Source organism: Odontesthes bonariensis, chromosome 11 (assembly GCF_027942865.1).
Source record: "Odontesthes bonariensis isolate fOdoBon6 chromosome 11, fOdoBon6.hap1, whole genome shotgun sequence".
Lineage (NCBI taxonomy): Eukaryota > Metazoa > Chordata > Actinopteri > Atheriniformes > Atherinopsidae > Odontesthes > Odontesthes bonariensis.
The window spans coordinates 13566018-13590468 of record NC_134516.1 but is presented as its reverse complement, the minus strand read 5'-3'; the positions used below and the strand labels follow the sequence as shown (position 1 = coordinate 13590468).

At 44.0% G+C, this 24451-nt stretch overlaps 1 protein-coding gene across 1 annotated transcript in view; it reads left to right on the top strand.

Annotated features, from left to right (window-relative positions):
• Nucleotides 1-24451, top strand: part of mbd5 (methyl-CpG binding domain protein 5) — a 37363-nt gene that overhangs the window by 9347 nt on the left and 3565 nt on the right. Inside the window, exons 2-9 of the mRNA XM_075477640.1 lie at nt 7117-7739; nt 11996-12098; nt 14974-15145; nt 15559-17946; nt 22060-22277; nt 22380-23510; nt 24010-24083; nt 24343-24418. Of these exons, the coding sequence (XP_075333755.1) occupies nt 7627-7739; nt 11996-12098; nt 14974-15145; nt 15559-17946; nt 22060-22277; nt 22380-23510; nt 24010-24083; nt 24343-24418 (4275 nt within the window). The 5' untranslated portion in view covers nt 7117-7626. The remainder of the gene's footprint in view (nt 1-7116; nt 7740-11995; nt 12099-14973; nt 15146-15558; nt 17947-22059; nt 22278-22379; nt 23511-24009; nt 24084-24342; nt 24419-24451) is intronic.

The following is a 24451-nucleotide window of genomic DNA, read 5'->3' as shown; positions in this document are numbered from 1 at the left end:
AAGGATGCGCAAATGTTTTGTAAATCGCTATGGCACGTAGATGAAACCTGTTGAAATGAGCTTACTTTGACAATATGACAAACTAGTTACTGAACAACTTTCCTAACACAGTCAAACATCAAGCAAACATCAAAAAAGCGTGCGTGAAGGGGAAAGCAGGAGTGAGGATTTTGACATTCTCATCTGATTGCTCTGGTTTGCAAAGATGCCCGTAGCGCTGGAACCATGAATGAATCATTATCCTGATGAAATGCACTGAATTTGCGGATTCATTCTTCTTCAGGAAGCTTGAAGTCGGGGGTTTTGGTCTAAAATGAGCGAGCTAACCATCTCATGGGCATTCAAACACCTCCAACAGCCCAGTTGGCAGAGATAAAAGCTTGCAGGTGCTATTAGCTGCATAGCTAACGATACAAACCCTTTCTTGTGGTAACAAGCTATGTAACTATACTGTACATACAGGAAAGCAACACAATAATAGAGCGTTAAATTACTTACTCTCGGGAATGAGATCCTTCCCCAAGTGAAAGACGAATGGAGCAGGAGATTGACAGACGGATCGGTGCGGCGTCTGCAGTGATGCGGGCTCTGCACCGGCCCGTCGTGGTGAAGAAGGAGCTGAGCCAGAAGGCGAAGCTCTCGATTTACCGGTCAATCTATGTTCCTACCCTCACCTATGGTCACGAGCTGTGGGTAGTGACCGAAAGAATGAGATCGCGAATACAAGCGGGCGAAATGAGTTTCCTCCGCAGGGTGTCTGGGTTCTCCTTTGGGCTCGGTATTGGCCCAAGTTCTGGAAACATTCGTCTGTGAAATATTTGGTGCACACATACACAAATCTCTTCGGTTCTGTCGTCACTTTCCCAGAAAAAACTAAATCTGTCCACTGGCTCTTTAGAGGTTCTGATGCAGGAGCTCTAAACAGATTTTTTTACATCCATGTACAGAGCAATGAGCTGGCCAAAGAACTGTGGGCCGGGAAAGGCAGTTTTGGCATAGCCATATATGGGCTGGGGGGAAACAACCTCGACGTCATAAGAGGCAGCTTTCCTGATCAGGCCATCTGCATGGTCACATTACCAAAGGCGGAGAATAATTTCCATTGCATGGTTTAGGTCTATCGTCATTTTTAGCCACTGGGGGACCGCAGGCATAGCCTGGGCGAAAGCCGACTGTTGACTCTGTCAAACAGTCTGGGAAAACCCAAGAGGAATCCGTTTCCATGGAAGGCGGGACCTTACCCAGCAACTTAAATTCATTGGAGTAACGGAGTTCCCTTAACCAATCATAATGTTTAGAAATGACGTTGGTTATGCGCCGAGGTTCATGCTTACTCTCGCGAGGCTCTAGCTCGCGAATCACGCTTCCCACATCCGCTCTCATTATACCGGTACCATTTGAGAAATCAAACTTTTCCCAAAGCCAGTTGGAAGGAGAGCTACGACATCCTTGCCACTAACAAAATTGACGAGGCATTTCTCTTGCTCTCGTTTTAATTGTGCAATGATCTCCAGAGTTGAGACAACTTCATGGATAGCTTCTAGCGTTCTTCCGTCGCCATGTTTATTTCCGCTGCGGTTGAACTACAATTACATGGACTACAATGGACTCCGCGCGTGAGTTCTGCGTCACCACTCGCAACTGTTTGCTGATTGGCAAAACACTGAGCGAACCGAGGTAGGGTGATTTGGCCAGACTATGTGCGGAGCCAAAATCTTTGGGCGGAAGTACGTAGGATGGCGTCGCCAGGCTACCGCAGGCAGGCTAGAGGAACTCATATTAATGTTAAACAACCTTAAAAAGTGAACATTTCATGCCATGGCTCCTTTAAGTTTATTTCTGATGTTTTAATAGATGGCTGAATCCCACTCCTAGCCTTCCCTTTAGTTTTGATCCCCAGCTTCACAAATCTGTGGTTTTGCCGTGTTATGAATCTAGCTTGCAGTTTTCCTCACAGAAGTTTAGATAATAAAAATATATAAAAACCTTTTGTAGGAACTGACGTACCACCGAAAGTTGATTAGTAACATAGTTGCATACCCTTCATGAATCCTAGATTAGATGGATACTTGACTGGTGATTTTAAGTTTGCAGGGAAGAAGAGACAAACTGATGGGTGAAGATGAACTTGTCTCCTTGGACTGTAGCCCTTTACAGTAACTCAGAGTACTATCAGTGATATATGCAGGCGGACACTTTGTTCTGTACCGTAAGCTGTGTTTGAACTGCAGAAACTTTTCCAGGAACTTGGGTCTTCAAGGGGGTACTTTCCTTTACCTTTTCTCCATCCACCACAGAAACCAGAGGCTGAAATTCCGGTGGAGAAAGTAGAACTTTTGGGATTACCTGGAACCCTTCTGGGTGAAGTTAAATGTGCTGAATATTTCTGAATGGTTGAGCGTTTACAGTGTTTTATTTCCACCGTTGCGTCATCTCATGTTTGATATCCAAAATAGCTTGTCAAATCTGCTATGTCGTACCACAGGAATTGTAACTGTTTGTAAACATACCATTCATACTCAGTCATTCATGCAGTTCCAATCAGCTGAGGACACGGCATGCACAGCGAGCAGCTAGTTGAGTGATCTTGTGAATAAATGAGGAGAGGGAGCATTGACCATATCAACAAAGCAATGAATCAAGGGAATCAAACATTATTGTCTGGTTGTTTCAAAGAAGTTACATTCTCAGGCGCAGGTAAAGATATCATGTCATTAAGATATGTAGCATTAACAGATTTTGAGTTAATACAGCTGAAGTGTATTTTCTGGCTTAACAAACTGCGTAGCTGCGGCACTCCAGCGAGGAGGGACGTTTCACGCTATAGCCGACGTAATTTTCCCAATCTATCCTGTACTGTAGCACCTTGAAAAATGACACGGGGCATTTGAATGCTGAGGGCCAGGGTAAGGAAACCTTTCGTTGATTTTCAGAGTAGTTTTGAAGTGCACTGGCTTTTGTTATGTCCATTCCCAGTCCTTAATGTGCCCTGTAGCGCTCAGGGGCTGATAAACCACACTTCAGAACGTTGGTTTCTAACCCTGTACCGCACCAGTTTGCTATATGATCGCTTGACATTTTTGCATTTACGTAGCCGCCGCAGCCCTGATGGGAAGTCTTGTTTGAGGAGGTGTACATCAGCTATTTGCAGCAGCTCTGTGCACAGACTTCAAAGTTGTCATAACCTGTTCACACATGAAAAAACGATTGCCGCTTGTCCAGCTAGATCACTGGATGCTGCAAAGGAACCAAAACCCTTTTTATGCATCCACAGTGTCTTTGAGTTGATTCTTTTTCTTGTTGCTTGAAAAAATAAATGTGGAAGGGCCACAATCTTTGAGTAAAAGGTTAGAGATTAGTTCATTTTGGATATGAGGGGGGAGATGGACAGCCGGCAAAATGTTTTAAAACTAGCGATTTTAAATGAAAGCTCTCACATTAGAAGCAGATTCAGGGGGTGTTGCTTTACCTAAGGTTATGTTAACATTAAAGGGATAGTTCGCCTCTTTTGACATGAAGCTGTATGACATCCCATACTAGTAATATCGTGCATGAATATTGACTTACCCCCTGCTGCGTCCTGTGAGCCGAGTTCCGGCCTCGTTTTGGTGTTGACGAAGGTAGTCCGGCTAGTTTGCTGGCTGGAGCCAAAAAAAATAAAGAGTTTTGCTTCTCAAAACAATATGCGTTCAAAAGAGTAATACATTTGCATCACAAAATCGTTCATCCAGGAAAAAGTCAGACCTCACAATTGCTGGGCGCTATTTTCTCTCCCTTCGTATCACTGCGCGCTGCCGCGCCTGTTTCACGGTGTTTACTGCTCAGAAGCAGGGGACTGCTCGGTCTTCGCTTAGGTCGGCACGGTCTACACCGTGAAACGGGCGCGGCTGTCGGCAGGCGGCTCACAGTAGGGGGTAAGTCAATGTTCATGCACGATATTGCTAGTATGCGATGTCATACAGCTTCATGTCAAAAGAGGCAAACTATCCCTTTAACTTCCTCTTCAAATTACTCCCCCTTCTCTCTGCATCTTCTTGTTTTGTTTTCCTGCTGCAATAAAAAAAAAAAAAAAGAAGATATAATACCAAAATAGAAACATTTGTAGCAGCCGGAGACATCCTCAAACAGCAATACTGCACTAATGCTTTGTTGGAAAGATAATAACTTATTTTTTCTTTTGACTTGAACAACAATAGAAATTAGGTTCTCTTTTTGCCAAACAGAGAGCTGTGGGAAATTATATTTTAATGATATGGTGTTTTCACTGATAGGTTGCCACAGACCTCTCCTGAGACGATGACTCTACTGTTGCTGCTGTGTATTTCCTGATAAACAGCCCACATTTAACTACTGTGTCATTTTTACTCTGCCACGGTTTGCACTCTCTGTGGTAGTCACTGGGTTTGGTCTCAGCAGCTCATAGACGACTTATGAGTCAGCAGCACCACCGGCTGTAAGGCAGGAGCTTTGTATTGAGCTCCATCATTCTCAGATTTATGAGCTCTGAATGGCATCCAATAGTATTTGAACTTTGTGCTTTTGAAGAGGCTGAAAACCACATATTTTGCAGCATGAAATTTTATTGACTATCTGTTTGTTCTCTTTCACGAGTCACATCTTGATTTTTGCCTCAACACCTACAGATTTAGTCTATATTTGAAATCACAACGTGATAAAGTTCCCGCCTTTATTTCCCCAAACCAATTTATTTCCAGGTTTTCTTTTGTAAATTTCTCTCCCTATTCTTACGTTTCTATATGCATTTCTGCTTCATTTTGCGAACGTGTGGGGCTATCTTTCCGAGTGTTGTAGGCTCAGCTTCTCGCATATTTGTTGAGCATTAGAATACAGAGATCTTGTTTTACAAAATGACACCAAAAACCGGAAGTGGTAAAACGGTACTTTGTCACACAGCTACAATAGAATTAGCTTGTTTACTCAACAGACTTTGACTGTTTAGCTCTTCTTTAGAGAGTTATTAACCAAATGCTACACTGCACGATTCACAACTTTTAGGCCATTGACTGCAAGCTGCTAGCCATTGATGTAAACTATTTCTAATGTAACGTAGCTAAAGTCGCAAAGTGTTGCTATATGCCATCATTTGCATATAATGATACAGCTGAATTCCCAAAAAGCTTAAATGTATATTAAGAAAGGAAAAAAAAATTCAGCAGTCTGAAGTAGCTAAAATTTTTATTTTTTTGTAAATCCATTTGATAGCCAACACGACTGCTAGCGCCATTAGCCACCCTACTTCCCGTTTCAGTTGCTACGTTGTGAGACAAGCCACCATTGAAACACTTTGAATGGAAGCTTCCCGCTGCAGCGGAAGTTCATTTAGGAATAGTAATATATGCGATAGGACTGTAAAAAGAAAACCAGAAATTAAATGGCTTCGGGGAAATGGATGTGGCGAGAAAATGCTTTGGGGACATACAGTAATAGTAGATTATTTCATCTGTAGAAAATAATGTCCCTGTCAAAAATCCAATGTCAACAAATGATTAAATTTGTAAGGTTAGTCAATAGGCTTAGTTAAGTACGGGAATATTGAATAAATGATTTGGGATCATACAAAGTTCCTTGTCTCCAAATGAATACAGACTGAAGCTTTGAACCACTGAAATTCTGACTGCTCACTGGTGGGCTGTCAGCTGTTTTCTACACAACTTGAGTGTGTTCACATCTGTTGTGTGTTAACGTTATCAGAAAAAAAATCGATATTCTGGCACTAATCGATGCAGAAAATAAGGATCAAATTAGATAATTATTTTTAACAGTATGTGTGCCATTTATGCCCTTGTAATTGACAGAAAACCTAAAAAGGTGCACCAATGTGACTTGGAAATATGCCCCAAGTTGACGCTGTAGTATTTGAAAAAAATGCGCCTCTGTTCAAAAGAAATGAGACCATCCCGAATCAATTACAGTCGTACTGATGTCGTATCAGCAGTTGGAATAAGAATGCAAAGATGTACTACATGCTAAGTAATTATTTTGCTAAATTCACTGAAAGTAGTAGTATTCTTGTATCGTTGAAAACCCTACTAACCCTACTTATAGTGGGCGCATATGCAACAAACCATTGGAAAGCTGATTTTCGTGAGAATTAAATGATACAAAGCGTTTTATGATATGGTGATTATAATGCTCACAGTCGACATAAACAATAGTCCGAGCCAAAATTCCCCTATTCAGAGGACTCACCGATGAAGCCTCATGAAAATCCACTGACCAATAATTTCCTGACCAAAAAAAAGGGATTTTGTTTGTTTGTTTGTTATTAAAAACAATCCAGACTTCGAAACTGTTAACCCCAAAAATTGTTTTCTCAGTACATACCCACTGATTGCTGTAGCATCATCATGGAGCCAGCCTTTGTGCCTAATCTTACACGTATTCGTCTTTAAAAGTCCAGTTTGCTTGTTAGCATTCTTGGATTTGTTGGTGCTCTAACAAAAACATATTTCAGTGATCAGATCTGAACGCATCCTAAGTATGTACTGCACCTGTATGTAGTGCTGTCCACTTGGGATCAGACCACCTGGGACTTTGAAGATCATGCTCCCAGGCTCTTCTAGCTGGTTACCATGAACAGATTTCTTGCTAGCAGATGGAGGTAGCTAGCTCGACACCAAACACATCTGTTGTCTCTGAATCTATTGAGTTTCCTACATGCTTGTCAGATGCACCAGGCTGATGTATGTTGTGGTTCTGGCCTGATGTCTAAAGACATATTGAGCTTGTTGGAAGAAAAAATAAAAGTATTTCAGGTAACATTTGGCCAGGGATTGATGCAATCTCTGTCTCTGCAGTTCACCGTGACTCAGATGTTATCATTGATACTTATTTTTATTTAAATCCCACTTTTAAAGTGAATTATGCCATGGCTAATGTCAGCGTTGTTGCCAAAACCAGCTATTTATGGTTAAAACTTATTAATTGATTCAAGTCTTTTTTTGAAAAGCTAAAATAATGATTTTGACTGTTGCCTACCTAAGTGCATACGTTTTCCCAAAATGATTTGACATAGTTGTTTTTTTTTTTTTTTTAAAAGATGCTAATATGTGCTTGGATTTAATTTGAAATTTGTTTTCTCCTCTGCCCTTACAGGAACCATGAGAATACCACTACCCAACTGTGTTTGGGAACCAATATGTTGAACATTCTCTACGTATTCGATTGAGGGACTGTTTTCTGGCTGGTGAATGACAAATGGTTTAAAATTATTAATAAAGGAACTTCTTAAAAGCAGTGCACACATCCCATCCCACCCTCTCCATCCCATCCCATCCCTTTCAGCTGGCATCTTCCTGAGTTGGATGGCTCCGAACGACAGGATACAGTAATGGAAGTCCACGTGCCATTCAACACTGTAGCCATGAAGCAGCTCAAAGGGTAGGGTCTGCTGTGAGCTCGCCTCACCCTACCCGCCCAATACCCCTTTTGCTCCATCAGAGAGCAGAGCGCCACATTGTAGCATTATCTTGCAGCCCCCTTTCTCCTCAACTAACCCACCACCACCTCCACCACGACTTTTGGAACATGACGTGCATTGCAAAGACACTGGTTGATGTCTGATATATATACCTCTGTGGTGTCGAGCGCAAAACCAGTGGAGCAATGAATGGCGGAAAGGACTGTGAGGCGGGAGGTGAGAGGCAGGCCGTCCCTGTCCAGGTCCCCATAGGCTGGCAGCGCAAGGCGGAGCGCAGCAGAGGGGTCCTGTATGTAAGGTAAGAAAATCTCATTAAACCATCACAAGTTAGAGTGCAAGTACCTGTGATTGGAAGAACGTATGTAGAAAGTAAATTTATATGAATGTGAAGCAAGAAAATCAGTCAGTATACATATTATACTTACGCTTTTTAAAAAGGCTTGAAGTAAATCTTTTTAGAACAAATCATTTTTTTAGGGTAAAAGTTCAATCTAAATTCACTGAAAGTAAATGGAATTTATTCGGCTTGTTCGTCGTGACTTTGATAGCTTTGCGTTGTTTTAGCAAGACGTTAGCTTAAAGGATAAGACTGGTTTTTTGACATTGGGCCCTTGATTTCACATTATAACATGATGTTCTACTCACCCCTGCTTGTTGTTGGTCATTTGGAGCTGTTCCGAAGATATTCGCGAGGCGTCTGGCTGCTCTCTTGAGATATTCGGCCATGAAACGGTTTCCTATGGGCAAGCTCATACAGGCACAAACTATGCTGTTTATAATTTATTAATTACTCTACACTAGCACTGATAACGTGGAGGTGCGTCGCTTACTTAAAAAAATCCGGGTTACTAATTTTGAATTTTAGCCGAATGAATAAATAGGCAGCAGGTCTGTGGGCTGTCTGTGGCAGTAGCATGACGATGACGTCAGTAACACCCACTTTACGACAAAAAAATCAAAATTACAATAACCCGGATTTTTTTAAGTAAGCGACGCACCTCCACGTTATCAGTGCTAGTGTAGAGTAATTAATAAATTATAAACAGCATAGTTTGTGCCTGTATAAGCTTGCCCATAGGAAACCGTTTCATGGCTGAATATCTCAAGAGAGCAGCCAGACGCCTCGCGAATATCTTCGGAACAGCTCCAAATCTTCAACAACAAGCAGGGGTGAGTACGACATCATGTTATAATGTGAAATCAAGGGCCCAATGTCAAAAAACCGATCTTATCCTTTAAAGATGTGCCAGTATTCCAGGTCTTTTTTTCTTTTCAAGAGGTTTGAGGTGAGAATTTGGTTGGGGTGCATTACTGTTCACAACACATAGGACACACTGTTCTTTTTAGGCTCGTTAGCAACACAGAAGATTGGTTGAAATTCCTAATCTGGTCACCAAATCCCCTCGGCCACAGAATATCTCGCCTGTACCAACTATTTATGTTTTTACACAGAAAGTAGCATGTTTGAACGTTGTTGTTTTTTCTCCCCGAAAAGAAGCAGATTAAATCTTCTCTCTTTGCCAGTCGTGTTGTTTTTACGCTCGGTGCACTGAGGGCCCAAACAAACCGAACTAAAGTTACCTCCAGTAAAAACCCCAACCTCCCAGGAGACATACTTGTAAGCTACCATAACGCGAAGGGATGGTGTTGCATGCGTCATCTTGCCGGCTGTTTCTGAAAATCATGATTTTCTGACACGATTAGGCCACTTAATTATTTTTGACTGGACTGTGGGAGTCACAGACGGCATTACTGAGGGCGAGTTGCCTGCTGTCTTGTAATCAGGTAAAATCAATATTATTTCTTTTTTTGTCAGCAAGTTGATCCTTTTAGTTGCAGAGCCTTATGGCCAGTAAACGTGCGTCTCTGTAAAGGAAAAGCGAACTGTGCCCACTCCAGCAGCTCCCACCTTAAAACCCTAGAAATTTAACGTCTGCACCTGCATGCGCTGTTCTTGTTCCTGTCACTGCTGACTGGAGCCGGTTCATTCCTGCCACTACTGCAGAGTCATTTGACACAAGACTTTATGCTGATTAAACAGACAGATTTTGTTTGGGATTTTTTTTTCACCTGTTGAAAGAGGGCTGCACACATGTTAAACCTCAGGACAAGGTTCGGCTTGTGAAACTCTGTTTCACCGATTTATTCCGGTCATGTCAAAAACATACTATTGTTTCGGCCTTAATCAGAGTGTGATTAGATAAAGAAAAGAAAGCTGTTTAATTTGTACACAAGAATAAGCAGGTGACGTGCTTAAAAGGCTGAATGATATACAACGTCCGAACATGTTCCTTAATATGAGTGGAATAAACTGGTGAAACGGAGATAAGTCCAACTTTTGCTAAAGGTTTATGTGTAACGGTTTATCCCAGGACCGTAAGCATGTTGGTAAACCCACAGACCTGTGGTCACCTGCCCCAATAATAGAGTCAGACTGCACTGCAAAATATATGTTAATCAATAACCTGACCTGCAACTGGAATTGCAGGTTTGGTTGTGCATTACGTATGCATTACTTTAACATTTCCAATTCAGCAATTCAACTTAATCCAATTATATACCTTTTTTCTCTGCACTACAGTAGTCTTTCATTCATTTCAGTAGTCTTTCATTCATATTCCGCAGCTGAGGGATGTGCAGCCAGTTGCAGCAGCAACACAGACTGCTCTGGACGGATGGGTTTCTGTTATCTGAAGCATTTCTGCACAATAACTTCAACCATTTTGCAATTATTATATGTGTGGTGCCACACGTCTCAAGGTTACGAGTTTTATCAACGGAGATAGAATTTTTTGTGATAAAGCAAACGGTAAACATCTGGTTTTTGGTGTGAGTGCCCAACAGGTTTGTTTACTGTCCACACACGGTCAGAGTGGCTTTAATTGATTGGCTCCGCAGGAGATGAACAGAAATACGGTGGCTTTACGATGACGTTGCTTGCTGTGTTGAGTCATGCTTGTTCCCCCGGCTGCTGTAGCGAGGCTGCGGTGCGTTTGACATCTATGAGCTGCAAAAGTCTCTTGAACATATTGTGCTTTGGGGGGCGGCTGGTTGCATTGCAGTGAGTAGTCTATTGACGCAAGTTAACTGCAAGCGCACGTGTTTGCACAAATTGTAAATACAGGCTTTTCAAGTCCTTTAAGAGAGCAGTCATTCATGAACAAAATCTACTCAGCTGGTGCCACAGGGACGGACTAATGAGTTGGATCCTTCACCAGTCGCCATGTCGTAGGCTGTAGGCTGGAAGTCGGTGTCCTCCCTGGCACGCGTATTTACCAGCCACAATGAACTATAGCAGTTGGCTAGTGTCGAGTTTATTTTGGGTGTTGGAAAGAATCCTGTCTTGTTCTGTGACCGTGGCCTGATACTGTCACAGCACACTTGTATTTGCTGATGTTTTATTACATTTGCAGTGTGCATTTCACTTCAGGGTTCAGCAGCTGTGGACTCTCAGTAGATATCTTCCTAGCGGCTGTGACTGATGAGTCACTCACTGTGACTTTGTTAACGAGTCAGTGTTTGTTTGATCATAACTACCTGGGTTTTATACTGTTGTTCATCCATTGGCGACAGGTGAGATGTTTTACTTGAAGTATTTTTTTAGGGTTACCCTCTTGGACACAGAGCCCTGTTGTTTCTGGGTTTTTATTTCTCTCGGGTTATAAAACAGATCTGCTACTACCGTGACCTCCTGATCACAATTCTGATGATTAGATTCAAATTTGTGGCAATTTTCTTCAAGTCTAGTACAGAAGAAAATAACCTAATCCTCTTTTTATTTCCAATTCTAAAATAGATTGATAAACACGTTTAAATATGCAAATGATTTAGCACTTTAGAGAGTGTTTGTTGAACTTAACAAGCTGCTGCACCTGGCAAATTGACAGAAAACATGTTCCCACCAAGAGATCTGCCAGCTGAAACAATGGAAAGGATAATAAACCTCCTCCATAAAGGTAATTCGTACAGTGTGGGGGCAAAAGATGTTTTTTCCCAGACAGCGTGTCCAGAAATTGGAGGAACTACAAACAAAATGGGAAGGTCATAATTGGGAAATATGCACGTTGACCACGGGAAAACATCCAAGTGCCCGAACAGAAAACTGTTGCTTTAATGGAAAAACAAATTGGATGAAATAGGAGTCGATGTTTGTAACTGAACTGTAAGAAAGTGGCTGAAGGAAATTAGATTTGCATCCATAACATCCTCACATGAACCATCACTAACACCTAAACATAGAAAAAAACAAGGTTATCGTGGGCTAAAGTGAAGCACTCATAGACTGGATGGTTTGGATGGAAGTTATATTCTTATTCTTGTACTCTTTAGAGTTTTAGAATATTTCTGCAAACGTATCGGAACCTTTCAGTGTGTAATGGTTCTCTTTCTTAACCTGAATTGGAAACAAATCCGACGAGAGAGAAATTAACCTTCAGTTTTCTCAGCTCAACTTTTCAGTCTTATTTGAATACCCATCAAACATCACAAAAAAAGAGCCTTTTTGATGTGGAACGTTGCCAGCCTCTGCCTCACTTTGTGGTTGTCTGTGTGCAGTCCCAGTGGCTCTGTGCTGTCCAGCTTGGAGCAGCTGAAGACCTACCTGCTGGCAGACGGAACCTGCAAATGCGGCCTGGAGTGCCCACTCATCCTCCACAAGGTAATGTTGCTCTACTTGCTCATTCAAAACACAGTGGTCACGCACAGACTTTCCATTTGCAACAAAGCGCCAGTAGATCATCTTATTTAAGATTAAAGGAGAAGGGATTTAAGTCCTGAATATTAAATATGTCTATGCAAACATTTGAGCAAAACAGATGCGCCTGGAAGATTGGTAGTGGTCAAATATTCACTTTCAGGATGTTTTAATAAGATTGATTCACTGCTCTTAAAATACAGACTGAAATGGTCCCCAAAGTTGACTTTCAACTTCATGTCTGAGTAAAGTAGAAAGAATCATTCAGTTTGTCGCGTCTCACACAAATGTGTTGTTAACCACATGTCTGCAGAGTAGTTTAGGTGTGGAAATCAAAATTGCTGTCATGCAGTCTAAGCAGTGTGTCTTTAAAGCCCAGCTATCTCAGGTAAAAGTTGTAAAAGTACCAGGTGAAATATAAGGCAGGCGTTGGTAGTGATCCTGAACCCGGCTTGGTTCAAGATAAATCCACAGAGCGACCGCTCGTTCTTAAACTGAAGTTCTCTCGTTAGGTGGGCTGCCTTCAAACTGCCAAGATGCGCCGCACACATGGCTGTTGCTGGTCCGGGGCTAATGCATCTATGATGTCTACTTATAACAATTTAATGTTAACGGTGGGTTGGCTTTTGCTCCCTCTGTCAAAGCTTTGTGATTTTGAATAGTCCCAACACCACAATTCAGTAACACGCTTCTCGATCTTTGAGCATATTTTAAGTAGTTTCATTCTTACCCCATAATTCTCCTTTCTCTGATTTTTTAAATTGTAAGAATTAAATGCTGTTCAATTGTTTATTGTCTAGTTTAATAGTTAAGCCCCATACACACACGTCGCTGCTATTTACTCGCTCAGCGACTGAAGTCAATAGAATGTCTATGTGTTCACGCGAGGCGAGTAGGCGAGGAGAGTACAAGCGATGCGATGTGGGCGGATTCCGAGATGAACATATTTCAACTTAGAGCGACGCGAGTAAAGCGAGTAAAAGCGAGTAGCCAATTAAAATGCAGAATACAGATTATTGACAGGTGACGTTCCCCCAGTTTTCTCCAAACAGTGGCCACCCAACTTCTACACACCAAGTCAGCAAAAGCACCCAAGCGAGTGGCGAGTAGGCGAGTGAGCGAGTAGCGAGTAAATAGCAGCGACGTGTGTGTATGGGGCTTTACTCATGAGAACTGACGAACATTAAAGCAGGTGGTGATGTTGGCAAAGAAAATGACTCTTGCTACAGGTCATACAGTACATTTTCATGCACAGTTGAGTCAGGCCATGGTTACAGCTTGACTTGGCCATTTGATTGGTTTACTGTCTTTGTCCTCATGTACAAGCACAGGAGGAGAATCGATTTATTGATCGATTTATCACCGTATCCATGACTATAGGTAGTGATACGCTCCCCTTTCAGCTTGTTAGTCTCTGGCTTTTTCCATTTGACCTGATAACTCTCAGACCAAACCAGACCTTTCCAGTCAGATTTCAGTGTACTTTACATGTACTTAAATAATCCAGTTTTGGTTAGACTAACACAATATTTAGCTGTTTTTTTTTTTGTTTTGTTTTTTTTCCTAACTAAAGTGATGTAAACCTATTGCGTGAATCAAATAAATGAAAGACTCCTGGCGTTAGGATAGGAAACGCCCTATATTTGTGGCCTAAGCCAGGATGATGGATTAGAGAAAAAGGGAGGAATAAATATGTGTGTGACAAGATAAATGTGATGTTTTTTTTTTTTTTTATTGGCCTTTCGGCATTAAAAATTCACCCTTGGCAGCTTTAAGAGGGCATTAAGGAGTTTGTAGTTCTTCCTCTCATGGAGGTTGTTCAATTTCTTTCACTATGAATTCGCAAAGACTCGTTCTTGTGGTGCAAACATGTTTGAGAAATATACAGCGAAAGCTTTCTAGCAAAATGATTCACTGCTTCATTCCATATGCTCAGGACACATGAAATAAATTCCAGCTGGCCACTTCACCGATCTCTGAGGGACCACACTACAAATAGTGGGGTATTTAGAGGTGTCCACTGTGTTATATTTATATGCTTCTTGAGGCTGAATATTACCCCAACACCCCGTGTCTGTTGGACAGACGATTATCCTGCTGATTTAGTCTTTTCTTGGAAATTTGTTTATAGCTTAGTTTATGAGGTTATGTTAAACCGATGCAAACCCCAGAAAACTTCCCTCCATTCCTTTATGGACGGCTCAAATTGATCTTTGGATCTTAAGACATTACTCCAAGGTGCTTAGAGGATTTTCTGTTTGGATGTTTATCTGCAACTTAGCCGATATACTTTACAGTCTGTGCCGTTAAGACTGCCCCAAGAGATGAGTGTGAGGGAAATGCAGTGTGCTGGTGGACCTGGCTGTAAATTACATAATATTCAAGGATAGTCACATGGCACCTCAAGCAGCCACATCATCCTTATCCTGGACCCAGCTCATCTGTAAGCAGTCATCTGATTAGTTGTATACTATGGTAATAAGCTTACTGTTATCTTTGAATTCCTGACCACAGGTTTTCTTATTTTTTCTTGAATTAATTGCAGTTGTTCCTGAAACAATGTATACTCCTTACAATATCAAAAATAAGTATATATTTTTCAGATGTATGTATCCTTATTGAATTATTCATTTTCAATGAAGAATTTCTACTTTTGTTAGGGATAATTTTGGTGTTTTGGACCTTATTTTACTTTACACTTTTTCTTAATGCAGTGTTTCCTTTCTTGTTCAAACTAAGTGAATAAATGAGACCTAAAGATATGGCAGAGTTTCTTTTTTTTTTAGCATCACATTTATGCATTTACAGTTGCTCGAATCACTTTGATCGTTTTCCTCAGGTGTTCAACTTTGACCCTGGGGCAGCCGTCAAGCAGAGGACAGCAGAGGATGTGAAGGCAGATGAAGATGTGACCAAACTCTGCATTCATAAGAGGAAGCTTTTGGCCGTGGCCACACTGCACAAGAGCATGGAGACGCACACACCTCTGTCACTTACCAGTCCAGGAGGAGGTTAGAGTACATGAAAATGCAAAACCCACACAGATGAAACTAAAAGCAAATTTACTCGATGGCAGCCATCAGTCAGAAAGACTTTAAGGATTGGTAGAGCAGCTACTGATGCTACTGTTTGTTAAGCAACTACCTAGTGCGGATGGTAATTAAGTATAAATTATCAGCCACTTTGGTTGTAAATCTCTTCAATGTTGATAGTTTTAATTGACAATATGCAGACTTACGAAGTTGTCCAGTCTTTATTCATAGTCCTACAAAAGTGAGATTTCTTTATGTATTTATTTTTATAAATGTTTTATGTAAAATGTTTTTTTCATGAAACACATTGTTATTGTTCAGAGCTTGTGACGTGACTGTCAAATGTTATTTCCAAGGTATTGGTATTGATTGAGTTCTTTGTCTACACTCAGGTACGCCATCTGTGGTTGCTGTGCATTCCACAACTCAACGAGCAATAAGGACTAAACCCCACGATGGCCTGCCCAATGCTGTTGGCCCCGACTGCAAAAATCCGTTCAAGATGATGATGGTGGCTGGACAACAACAGCAGCAAAGGTTGTATCCACCTCAGGAGGTGGGTGGAGCCCAGCAGCCGGAGCTGTACTCTGGATACTCCAGGGGGCAGAGGCTGGGTGGTGGGGATCCTTGTCCAAAATCCCCTTATCGGGCTGGATATGGAGGCATGTTGAGCCCACCTCCTTCTAGCACTAAACTTTATGGAGATGGAGCTCATTCTCCCAGTGCAGACACTCTGGGTAGCCCTGAGGGCTTTCCAAGGACCAACCCTTGTGGGTTTCCTGGAGCCGGTAGTCCCGGTTCAGCCTCCATCCATGGGAACACGAGGACACCTCTTTCCCCACCCAGTATAATGCTCCATGGCTCTCCTGCAGGACAGCCATCCTGTGCCATGACAGGAAGGACTAGCACGCCCCTCTCCCCAACGGCCACTGCCAAAAGCCCTGTCATGAACATGAACATACCACGGGGGAACTTTCCCCCTGGTATGGATATCCCTCGTGCAGCATTTCACCATAAAAAGCAGCCTCCTGTGCATCCCGTACCCCCGCCTCCATCCATACCACCACCCTGTGCTCTTCAGAAAAGGCAGTTGACTTATGAAAAGGACCCATTAGGCATCCTAGACCCTATCCCCAGCAAGCCAGTCAGCCAGCCCCCTACCAATGCCCCAAACCCTTCCAACTTCCAGCCTAATATCCACTCTCAGGTACCAATGATGAATGTAAACATACCCCCTCCTGCTATTGTTCCCTTGCCAAGCAACTTACCTTTACCCACAGTGAAGCCTGGGCCTGTGGGACACGGTGGGCATGTGCAAAGGACTCAACAGTGTGGTCCAGCCTCCTCCATGTCACCCTCCCCTGTCACATCCCCTGTCCACATGACTGGGCCTGCGCTTGGGAGGATGGAGGCCTCCCCTCATCGTTCACGCTCATCCTCCACCTCATCTGATCATGGAAACTTTGCTATGCCCTCTGGGCACCAGGGCCCTTGTGGCACCATGAAGGTTCCTCCTCGCTCCCCCAGGTCAGCTATGGGATCTCCCAGACCAGCCATGCCCTCAAGCCCCTCCACCAACAAAAATGACCCACTCCATCAGTACAAAGACTCCCAGCTGCTGCCAGGAATGGTAACCTCAGTTGTCACACATCAGCACAGCAATCCCATGTATTCACCCACCTCTTCGTCAGTATCGTCATCCACTCTGGCAACCTCTAGCGCTTCCCAGAAGGGGCACCCAGGACTCCTTGGGATGCCCCTAAACCAGATCCTCAACCAACAGAATGCCGCTTCATTCCCAGCCAGCAGTCTCCTCTCAGCCGCAGCCAAAGCACAGCTAGCAAATCAAAACAAACTCAGCGCTACGGGCAACAGCACTGCTGGCATGGCTGGTGGTGGTGTTGGTATGTCAGGCATGGGGGCAGGTGGCGGAAGTAATGGAGGGGGTGGTGGGCATCCTGGCTCTATGAGCGGCCCTCGAAGCATGGAGGGACACAGCACTTTAAACCCCATGCTCCCACCAAACTCCACCATGCTGCTTAACACTCCTGAGGGTCAGAGCGGTCGGGCAGCTCTTAGAGACAAACTCATGGCCCAGCAGAGGGATCCCACCCGGAAAAGAAAACAGTCATCTGGCGGTGCTGTAAACCACGACAATGGTAACAGCATGGCCTACAGTATGCTTAACAAACCAGGCATGGGGGCTCTCCACATGCTTGGCCCCAGTGCCACTGAACAGCTTCGAAAAGTGGGCCGCATTGGAAACCTACACCCGAACACCTCAATGGCTCAGCTTCTCCAGTCTATGAGCTGCCAGAGCACCCACAACATAGCCGGGAACAGCCATCGTCCGGGCCTTAACCCAGGGTCCGTCTCTCAAGGAACAGCACAGCTTCACTACAGCGACAGCACGGGCATGGTCACTGGATGCCCTCAGCAGAACGTCCTAGTCCAGCAAAGGCTGCGGGGTCCAGGAGATCCCATGCAGCACTGCCAGAACATGGATGCTTCTGGGGGCCATCTGGTCTCCCGTCCAGGCCAGTTCCCTGACATGATGGCTCAGATGCAGGTCTCCTCCATGAGTAACTGTGGGCCTATGGGACCAGGCGGTGGACCAGTGGGACCCGATGGCATGCCTCTGGTACGCCCCAACACTAACCCCCCACCGCTGTCCCATCCCGGCCCTCATCCATCACAGCTTCATAGTATGGGGCGGACTAACATGGTGGTGCCACATGGAGGTGGTGATGGAAGCTGTAACCAGACAGTCTCAGATACAGGTGAGACACCAGCTTTAGATCACGTGAGCTCAGTGTCGTAAAAGAAGGATTGGAAAATGCTTAAATCACTTAAATCATAAATGTGACTTATCTCAACATTTAATACAACATTGGTTTAATGACTGCAGCTGTCATTTTCTAATGAATTTCACAGTGTTGATATCCATTATACATGCCATTATATTGGCTTATTTTCATTGATTCACCACCATGAACATGCTCTGTGGAGTATCCAGCAGCACATGTGAAACATTTCACAGTTAAGCCCTAATGTGTTAGATTTAATTAATTTGGTGAAATTTAATTATCGTTTCTAATTGCAGAGATGACACATTTGACTTTCAGGTTTAAAGGCCTAGATAAATCCTGTTGGTTTTCTAAAATGAACATGACAGATTGCAGTCATGTTCTTAAAATGTTATTGGCTATTATCATATTGTTGAAAAGGAAGTCAACAAAACGTATAACACTAAAAACATTATATTATGAAAGGTGAGATATAAGCTAGATAACGGCAGTTTGTTCCCAACCACCCTCCTGCTTCAGGGTGCAGATGATGTCCTGCGCAGTAAATAAGTGTATACGCCCCCCACCCGCTCTCTTTTTTGTGATAAGCCACTGCCGTGATGAAGATGTGGTTTCTATGGTTATGAGTGAACTAAAAACCAAAGGATTTAGGCGATAGGCCCTGAGCCTAAACAGTCGGGACTCTTCTAGTATCTCTGAGCTAATGAGCAGGCCCCTCATCGTTGGAAACTCAGCTAATTGTCAGTCAGCCAGTGTTTCTCTTTGTTTTATTTGTATTCTACCATCAGTCAATGGTGCAAGAAGATGGAAATGGGATCCGCATCACGCTTTAAGGGAAGCAGCCCAGATAGGGAGCTCTAAAGAGCTTCTAACAGCAAGCTGGTCGCTATAGTAACGATAGACCCTGAATAGAGACCAGAGTGAAGCCTTTGATGAGGGTTTTAGGCCTGTGTGTGTTTCTGCATGTCTGTTACTACTTGTGCATTGCAGTCTGTGTGCTTCTGTTTTTTTTTTTTGTGTGAATATGAATGACTTGGTGTGTGACTTTATGAAATTGTGTGTGTGTATACATTTACATTAGTTTGATTGTTCTACAGCCACTGAAAAGACCCAGATCTTGAACCTTTTTTCCCCCTGCTTGCTGTAGGACTGAACGCAGTTTATGTATTCATTTTGCATCCGTGTGTCCTCATATGGTTTATAATGGAGATATCAGCGAGGTCTGCCGCAGGCCACCTGTTCTTATCACCAGGTCCCCTGTTATTCAGTATTTCTCCCACATCGAGTCATTGAAATTCAGCTGGTCTTGTTAAGGCCAGGAGGCAGAGTGTGATGTTTGTCGTCAGTCGGAAGAAGAAACTGTTGGCGTACGGCAAATTAGATTTTTACAATTTGGATGTCCCCATGATGACGTCGGAAGCGGATGTTTAAATATTATTTACAAATTATGATTAAATTTCATCTGTCTGAAGAGATGCTTGAAGTACTGGGATGAAATATTTGGAATATCTCTTGAGCTGTTTGTAAACCTTTCCAAAATGATGCTAGATTATTACTGTAGGAACATGCAGTCCGGCCTGTCTGACTCACCACCTTAAGGAGCGAATGTGCTGACCAAAGAAGGGAAGCAACCTGTTACCTCCTGATTTTAATTTATTTATTTATTTTAATCGATCAGGTTTACGCAGCTATTTTTTTTCTGTTGTATTTTTCTGCTTTTTGAATGGCTGGCTTTGAACGTGCTTACAGTGTACACAGCCTCGTGTTCTGTTCTGTGCATTTTTGATAAATGGTGTTAATCATGGATATGCCGAGCAGTCTTCTTCATAATGCCTTCCAGTCGTAAAGATATCTCGCTCTCCTCAATAGTCGTTTTCACACTAGCGGCCCAGAGGCTTTGCATTTGAGACATGTACATGTCTGGGCTCTCAGATATTCGTGTGTGAAAACAGAGTTTTCATTGTAACATGTCACCTTTTTTTCGGCCATTTTTTTTCTTGCTGAAATTCATTGAAAATACGTCCTCTGAACCCTGCAGAGTCGACACCAATTTGCAGTTTTATTTAAATCTCCATTTGTAATGTGTTACAAATGTTTCAGTATCCATTCCCCCCTCAGTCAGCAGAAATGTGCCCACATGTCTACATCTTTGGGCCATGATAGCAGGGCAGGTGATGCAAGCAACACTGCTCTGCAGAGCTTAAAAAGCTGAAAGAAACCAATGGTCCTACCACAAGTGACTTTTCCTTCCATGGTTGCAAAAGCTCTCAAATGCTCATCGGATGAAAAATATTTTGGCTCTATGCAGCAGATGTCATGCTTTGGAAGATTTTTCCTTTCTTTGGGTGATGTGTTAAAGATCTTCAGAGCAGTGAAAAGTCTTTGAAAGTGGCCTAGTCAGTGGCGTCTTAGCTTTAGCCTCTAACCATCTGTTTCTATACAGCTAGAGAGCTTTGAACCCCCATCCCTCTTGCTCTCTCTCTTTCTTTCTCTCTCTCTGAGAGACACACACACACACACACACACTTGCCATCAACAAATACTCCAAAGTTCATTGTAAACCCCCGTGGACCCCCTGCCACACAGCTGACCGCCGCCCCCATCCCCCAGCAGTCTAAAATCACTCCACCCGACCCTCGTAACCCCCCTTCATCCACCCACCCAGCTCCCCCAACAAGCTTCCTGGCAGCGGACAGCACCACCAATCATCACTCGGTTCCCATGGCAACCTCCCCCGGCAACAGCCGTCACTATATCATAGCAGTAGCGGAGGATGTTGGGAGGAAGGGGGAGGGGGTTGGCCGAGTCGTGGCTCTTAGCGTTGGAGAGGAGAGACGGGGGTAGAAAGAAAAGAGGAGAGGGTGTGGGGGGGGGGGGGGGGGAGTTGGAGAACACACACAGCTGCCCTTCAGCTACGTAGCATCGCACCAGCTGCTCCAGTCACCACTCGTCCACGTACACACCCACAAAACACAGCGATAGGCCTCTGAGATTTTGTATTTGCTTCGGCTTTGTCTGCATAACGTTGCTGCTGGGCTGTCTCTTCATTCATTGATACATCTGTGGCCTTGATGTATTATATTCATGTTCTGTCCTTGGATGCTTTGCTTACAAGTCTGACCATACTGTTCATCTGGCAGCTTGTCCATCTGTTAGTTTTGGGCGCAACAGATTGTTAATGTGGAACTTTTTTCTTTTATTGTAAGTGCCAGGTTAAGAAACATTTTCTCAACAGTTTTGCCTTTGACCACTGACGTGCTGTGCACAGAACGCAGGAAAAAGACCAAATAGAAAAACATACTAAAGTGTGAAATTTATACTAGAGTTTCCTGTTGCCTGCAAAAACCTGGATTCAAATGCAATAGAAAATGCAGATTTCATTATCTTTTTTTTATAGTGTACATTAATGTGCTGTCTTATTAGGTTGTAAAAAAAAAATAATAATAATAATTAACAATTAAAGCATAGTTATTTAGCCAAGAAATTCATTGGTTTCAGTATTCATTTGTTTTGATGATTTTCCTCCATGTAACGTGTTTATTAGATTATTTATTTGCAATTAGTTAAAGCTATGGTTGGTAATCCTGTTCAGAAACACATTTTGTAATACTGGGTGAAATGGTCCGTCTATCCTGAGAGAAATCTATACAAGATGTATTTAGAAAAAGGGACGAAAATAATCAGACCTCTGTGGCAGCTGCAGCTTTTTCTCATTGGGGCGCCTACAAAAAACCAATCAGATGCCTCTGCGCTTTCTGCCTACGCCCCCCTCTGTCGGCTCCCTCCTCCGCGCGCGCACGCGGTTCTACCGGCTTTGGATGAAGCACTGACGGAATGGGGGGGGGAGGTGGAGCTTAGAGGAGGGGCCACTTTCGAATCTTGCTAGCTCTCTTGCTAGCTCTCTTGCTAGCTCTCTTGCTAGCTCTCTAGGATTACCTACCATAGCTTTAAACTCACTATTGTAATTCCACACGGCCTCTCTGACATCGTTCATTTGGGCTCAAACTTACGCCATCACTTCTTTCTCCCTGCTTTCACCGTCAGTAACTTAAAGTCACATTGGGACAATTTTGAATTGTTTTTCAGGAAACCCCTCATCTATGGGCTGTGGTATGGGCGCCCTACAGCCACACATCAACACCGGTGGAGGTCCGATATACCAGCAGGTCCACCAGGGCATGCAACAAGGGATCTCCTCGCACCCAGCCTACCAGGGGCAGCAGCACTTCTCTGACAACCCGCCCTACACAGACAGCAGCAGCGCCAACGCCAGCTCCATGGCCTGCCTCTATCAGAGCTACCAGGTGGACTGAAGAATTTAATTTTGATGTTGGCAGCTTGTTAGATTGTTTTCTTTTTTAAGAAATAGGTTATTTGTGTTGTTAAATGGATATTTTTGTCCACAGCAGGGGGTGTTGCCACACACACAGTTTGGGGAGGAACAGCAGCCTCAAGGTGAGGGGCATCCAGCAGCTGGTTCTGACAGGGGTCCAGGTAGAGGCCCAGAGGTGGTGGATGCCATCTACAGAGCTGTGGTGGACGCCGCCAGCAAGGGCATGCATGTTACCATCACCACCACGGTGAGCGGCACCACACAGGCCAGCCCGGTGCCTGCTCTCAGTGCTATGAGTGCCTTTACTGCTTCCATAGGGGAACCTGTCAACCTGCCCCAAGCAGTTAGCGCAGTCCTGCATGGGCACCAGGAAGGCGAGTTGTTACTACCCCAGCAAGCCAGACCGAGGCAGGTGAGGCCGGGACGGGGTCAGAAGGTTATGGATCCAGGGAAGAGCACTCCAGACGGCCCTGAGGCCAACGACTACTTCCGTTCCCCTGGGCGTGGAACTCCCAGAGGACAGTGGGATGGGGAGACGCAGCACGGGGGAGGCTTCGACACTCACAGCAACAACAGCGCCTGGGGTGGCGAGGAATTTCTGGAGTGCTCTACCCAAGTAAGAAGTAGTCCCTGCATAGAAAGACCTGCCAGTCTGGCCCCTGCCCCACCTTGTCCCACCGAGGGTTCCAATGACCACAGCCTGGTCATGGGCCACGATAAGGCTTATCTCGATGATGGCTATCGGTTCACCAACTGCAGCCGGACACCTGCTAACTACAAGGAACGTCTGGAGCAGACAGTGGAGCGTTGCGTCCACATCAATGGCACCACTCCACACTTTAACACCCGGATTTACGGAGAAGTCCTGGGCCCCCCACGGCAGGAGCTGACGGGGGACGACCAGTCGCCCAGTTCCTCTACGAGCCTAGAGGGACCTCTGGCCACAGCCAAAGACTATAGCCACTACAATGGCCACTTCAACGGTATGGCGCCCAGCCCCTCAGACACAAAGAGCCTGAGCAGCGAGGAGGATCTGCGGCAGCCCGACTCTCCCTCATCAGAGCTACTTCACTACCGGTCCAGGACCTTCAATATGGGAGAACTGGTCTGGGGCCAGCTGAAGGGCTTCCCACCCTGGCCTGCCAAGCTGGCCGGGGACGAACAAGTGCACAACGCTGCTATGCAGCTGCGAGAGCAGGCCAAGGTGAGAAGCCTGTCTAGTGTCTGACCACCTGTCACCATTTTATCAGCCAAATTGAATTTTCAGCCTTAATAAGACGGCAGAGTGACAGATTATTTTAGTGTGTGGACACCTCTAACAAAGTTGGCTGTGAGCAGAGTACTTTTTGAGACCACATTTGAATGTTTTTCTTGTCTTGGCATACAGCAAACCTGTTAGTCAGTTCCGATGATTAAAATAGCTTTTTTTTTTTGTTTTTTTAAACCGTAACAGAGTTTATGGAAGATTAAAAATGTAAAGATTAGAGGGAACCTACTTTTGTTTTGGTCCACTGGCCATAGTGGCAGACAGATCCCAAAATGCTCCAAACACGACCGGCCAAATCAGAACTGCAGAACAGAAAAGGTTGTTATTGGAATGACGACGCGCTGGTGAACATCAGCCTACAGAAGTCACCTTCTGGTGGCTCGCGGGCACAGATTAGCACCGTATGTACTCAGATGTTTTTCTCATCTCCCTGCAGGTAGAGCCAGAGAAGCTAAAAACACTAACTCACGACTTGGAGGCGCTTGACCGAGCCGCCAAAAGGGGCCTGAAGTAAGAAACTTGTCACATTGGATCTTCAAAGACAAATATTGCTGTTTTAATATTTGCACATTCCAACTTCAGACTGAAGTTTTTGTCTAGCTCGTATTATTGCCTTAATTGACCCTTATGCTGTTCTTTGTTGCTGTTTGTCTAGGTTAGCATTGACACCTAGTGGTTAAAGATGGTGTCCTGCAAAAAGCACGTGAATCCCTGCCTGGTTGCATCAGCTTAAATGTAAATAATGTAAAATGTAAATGTTGACCAACAGACCGGGGAAACTGAATAATCACTTGGAAGCTGCTATCCACGAGGCCATGAGCGAGCTAGATAAGATGTCGGGCACAGTGAGTATCGTCTGATTTTCTTTGAAAAAAAAA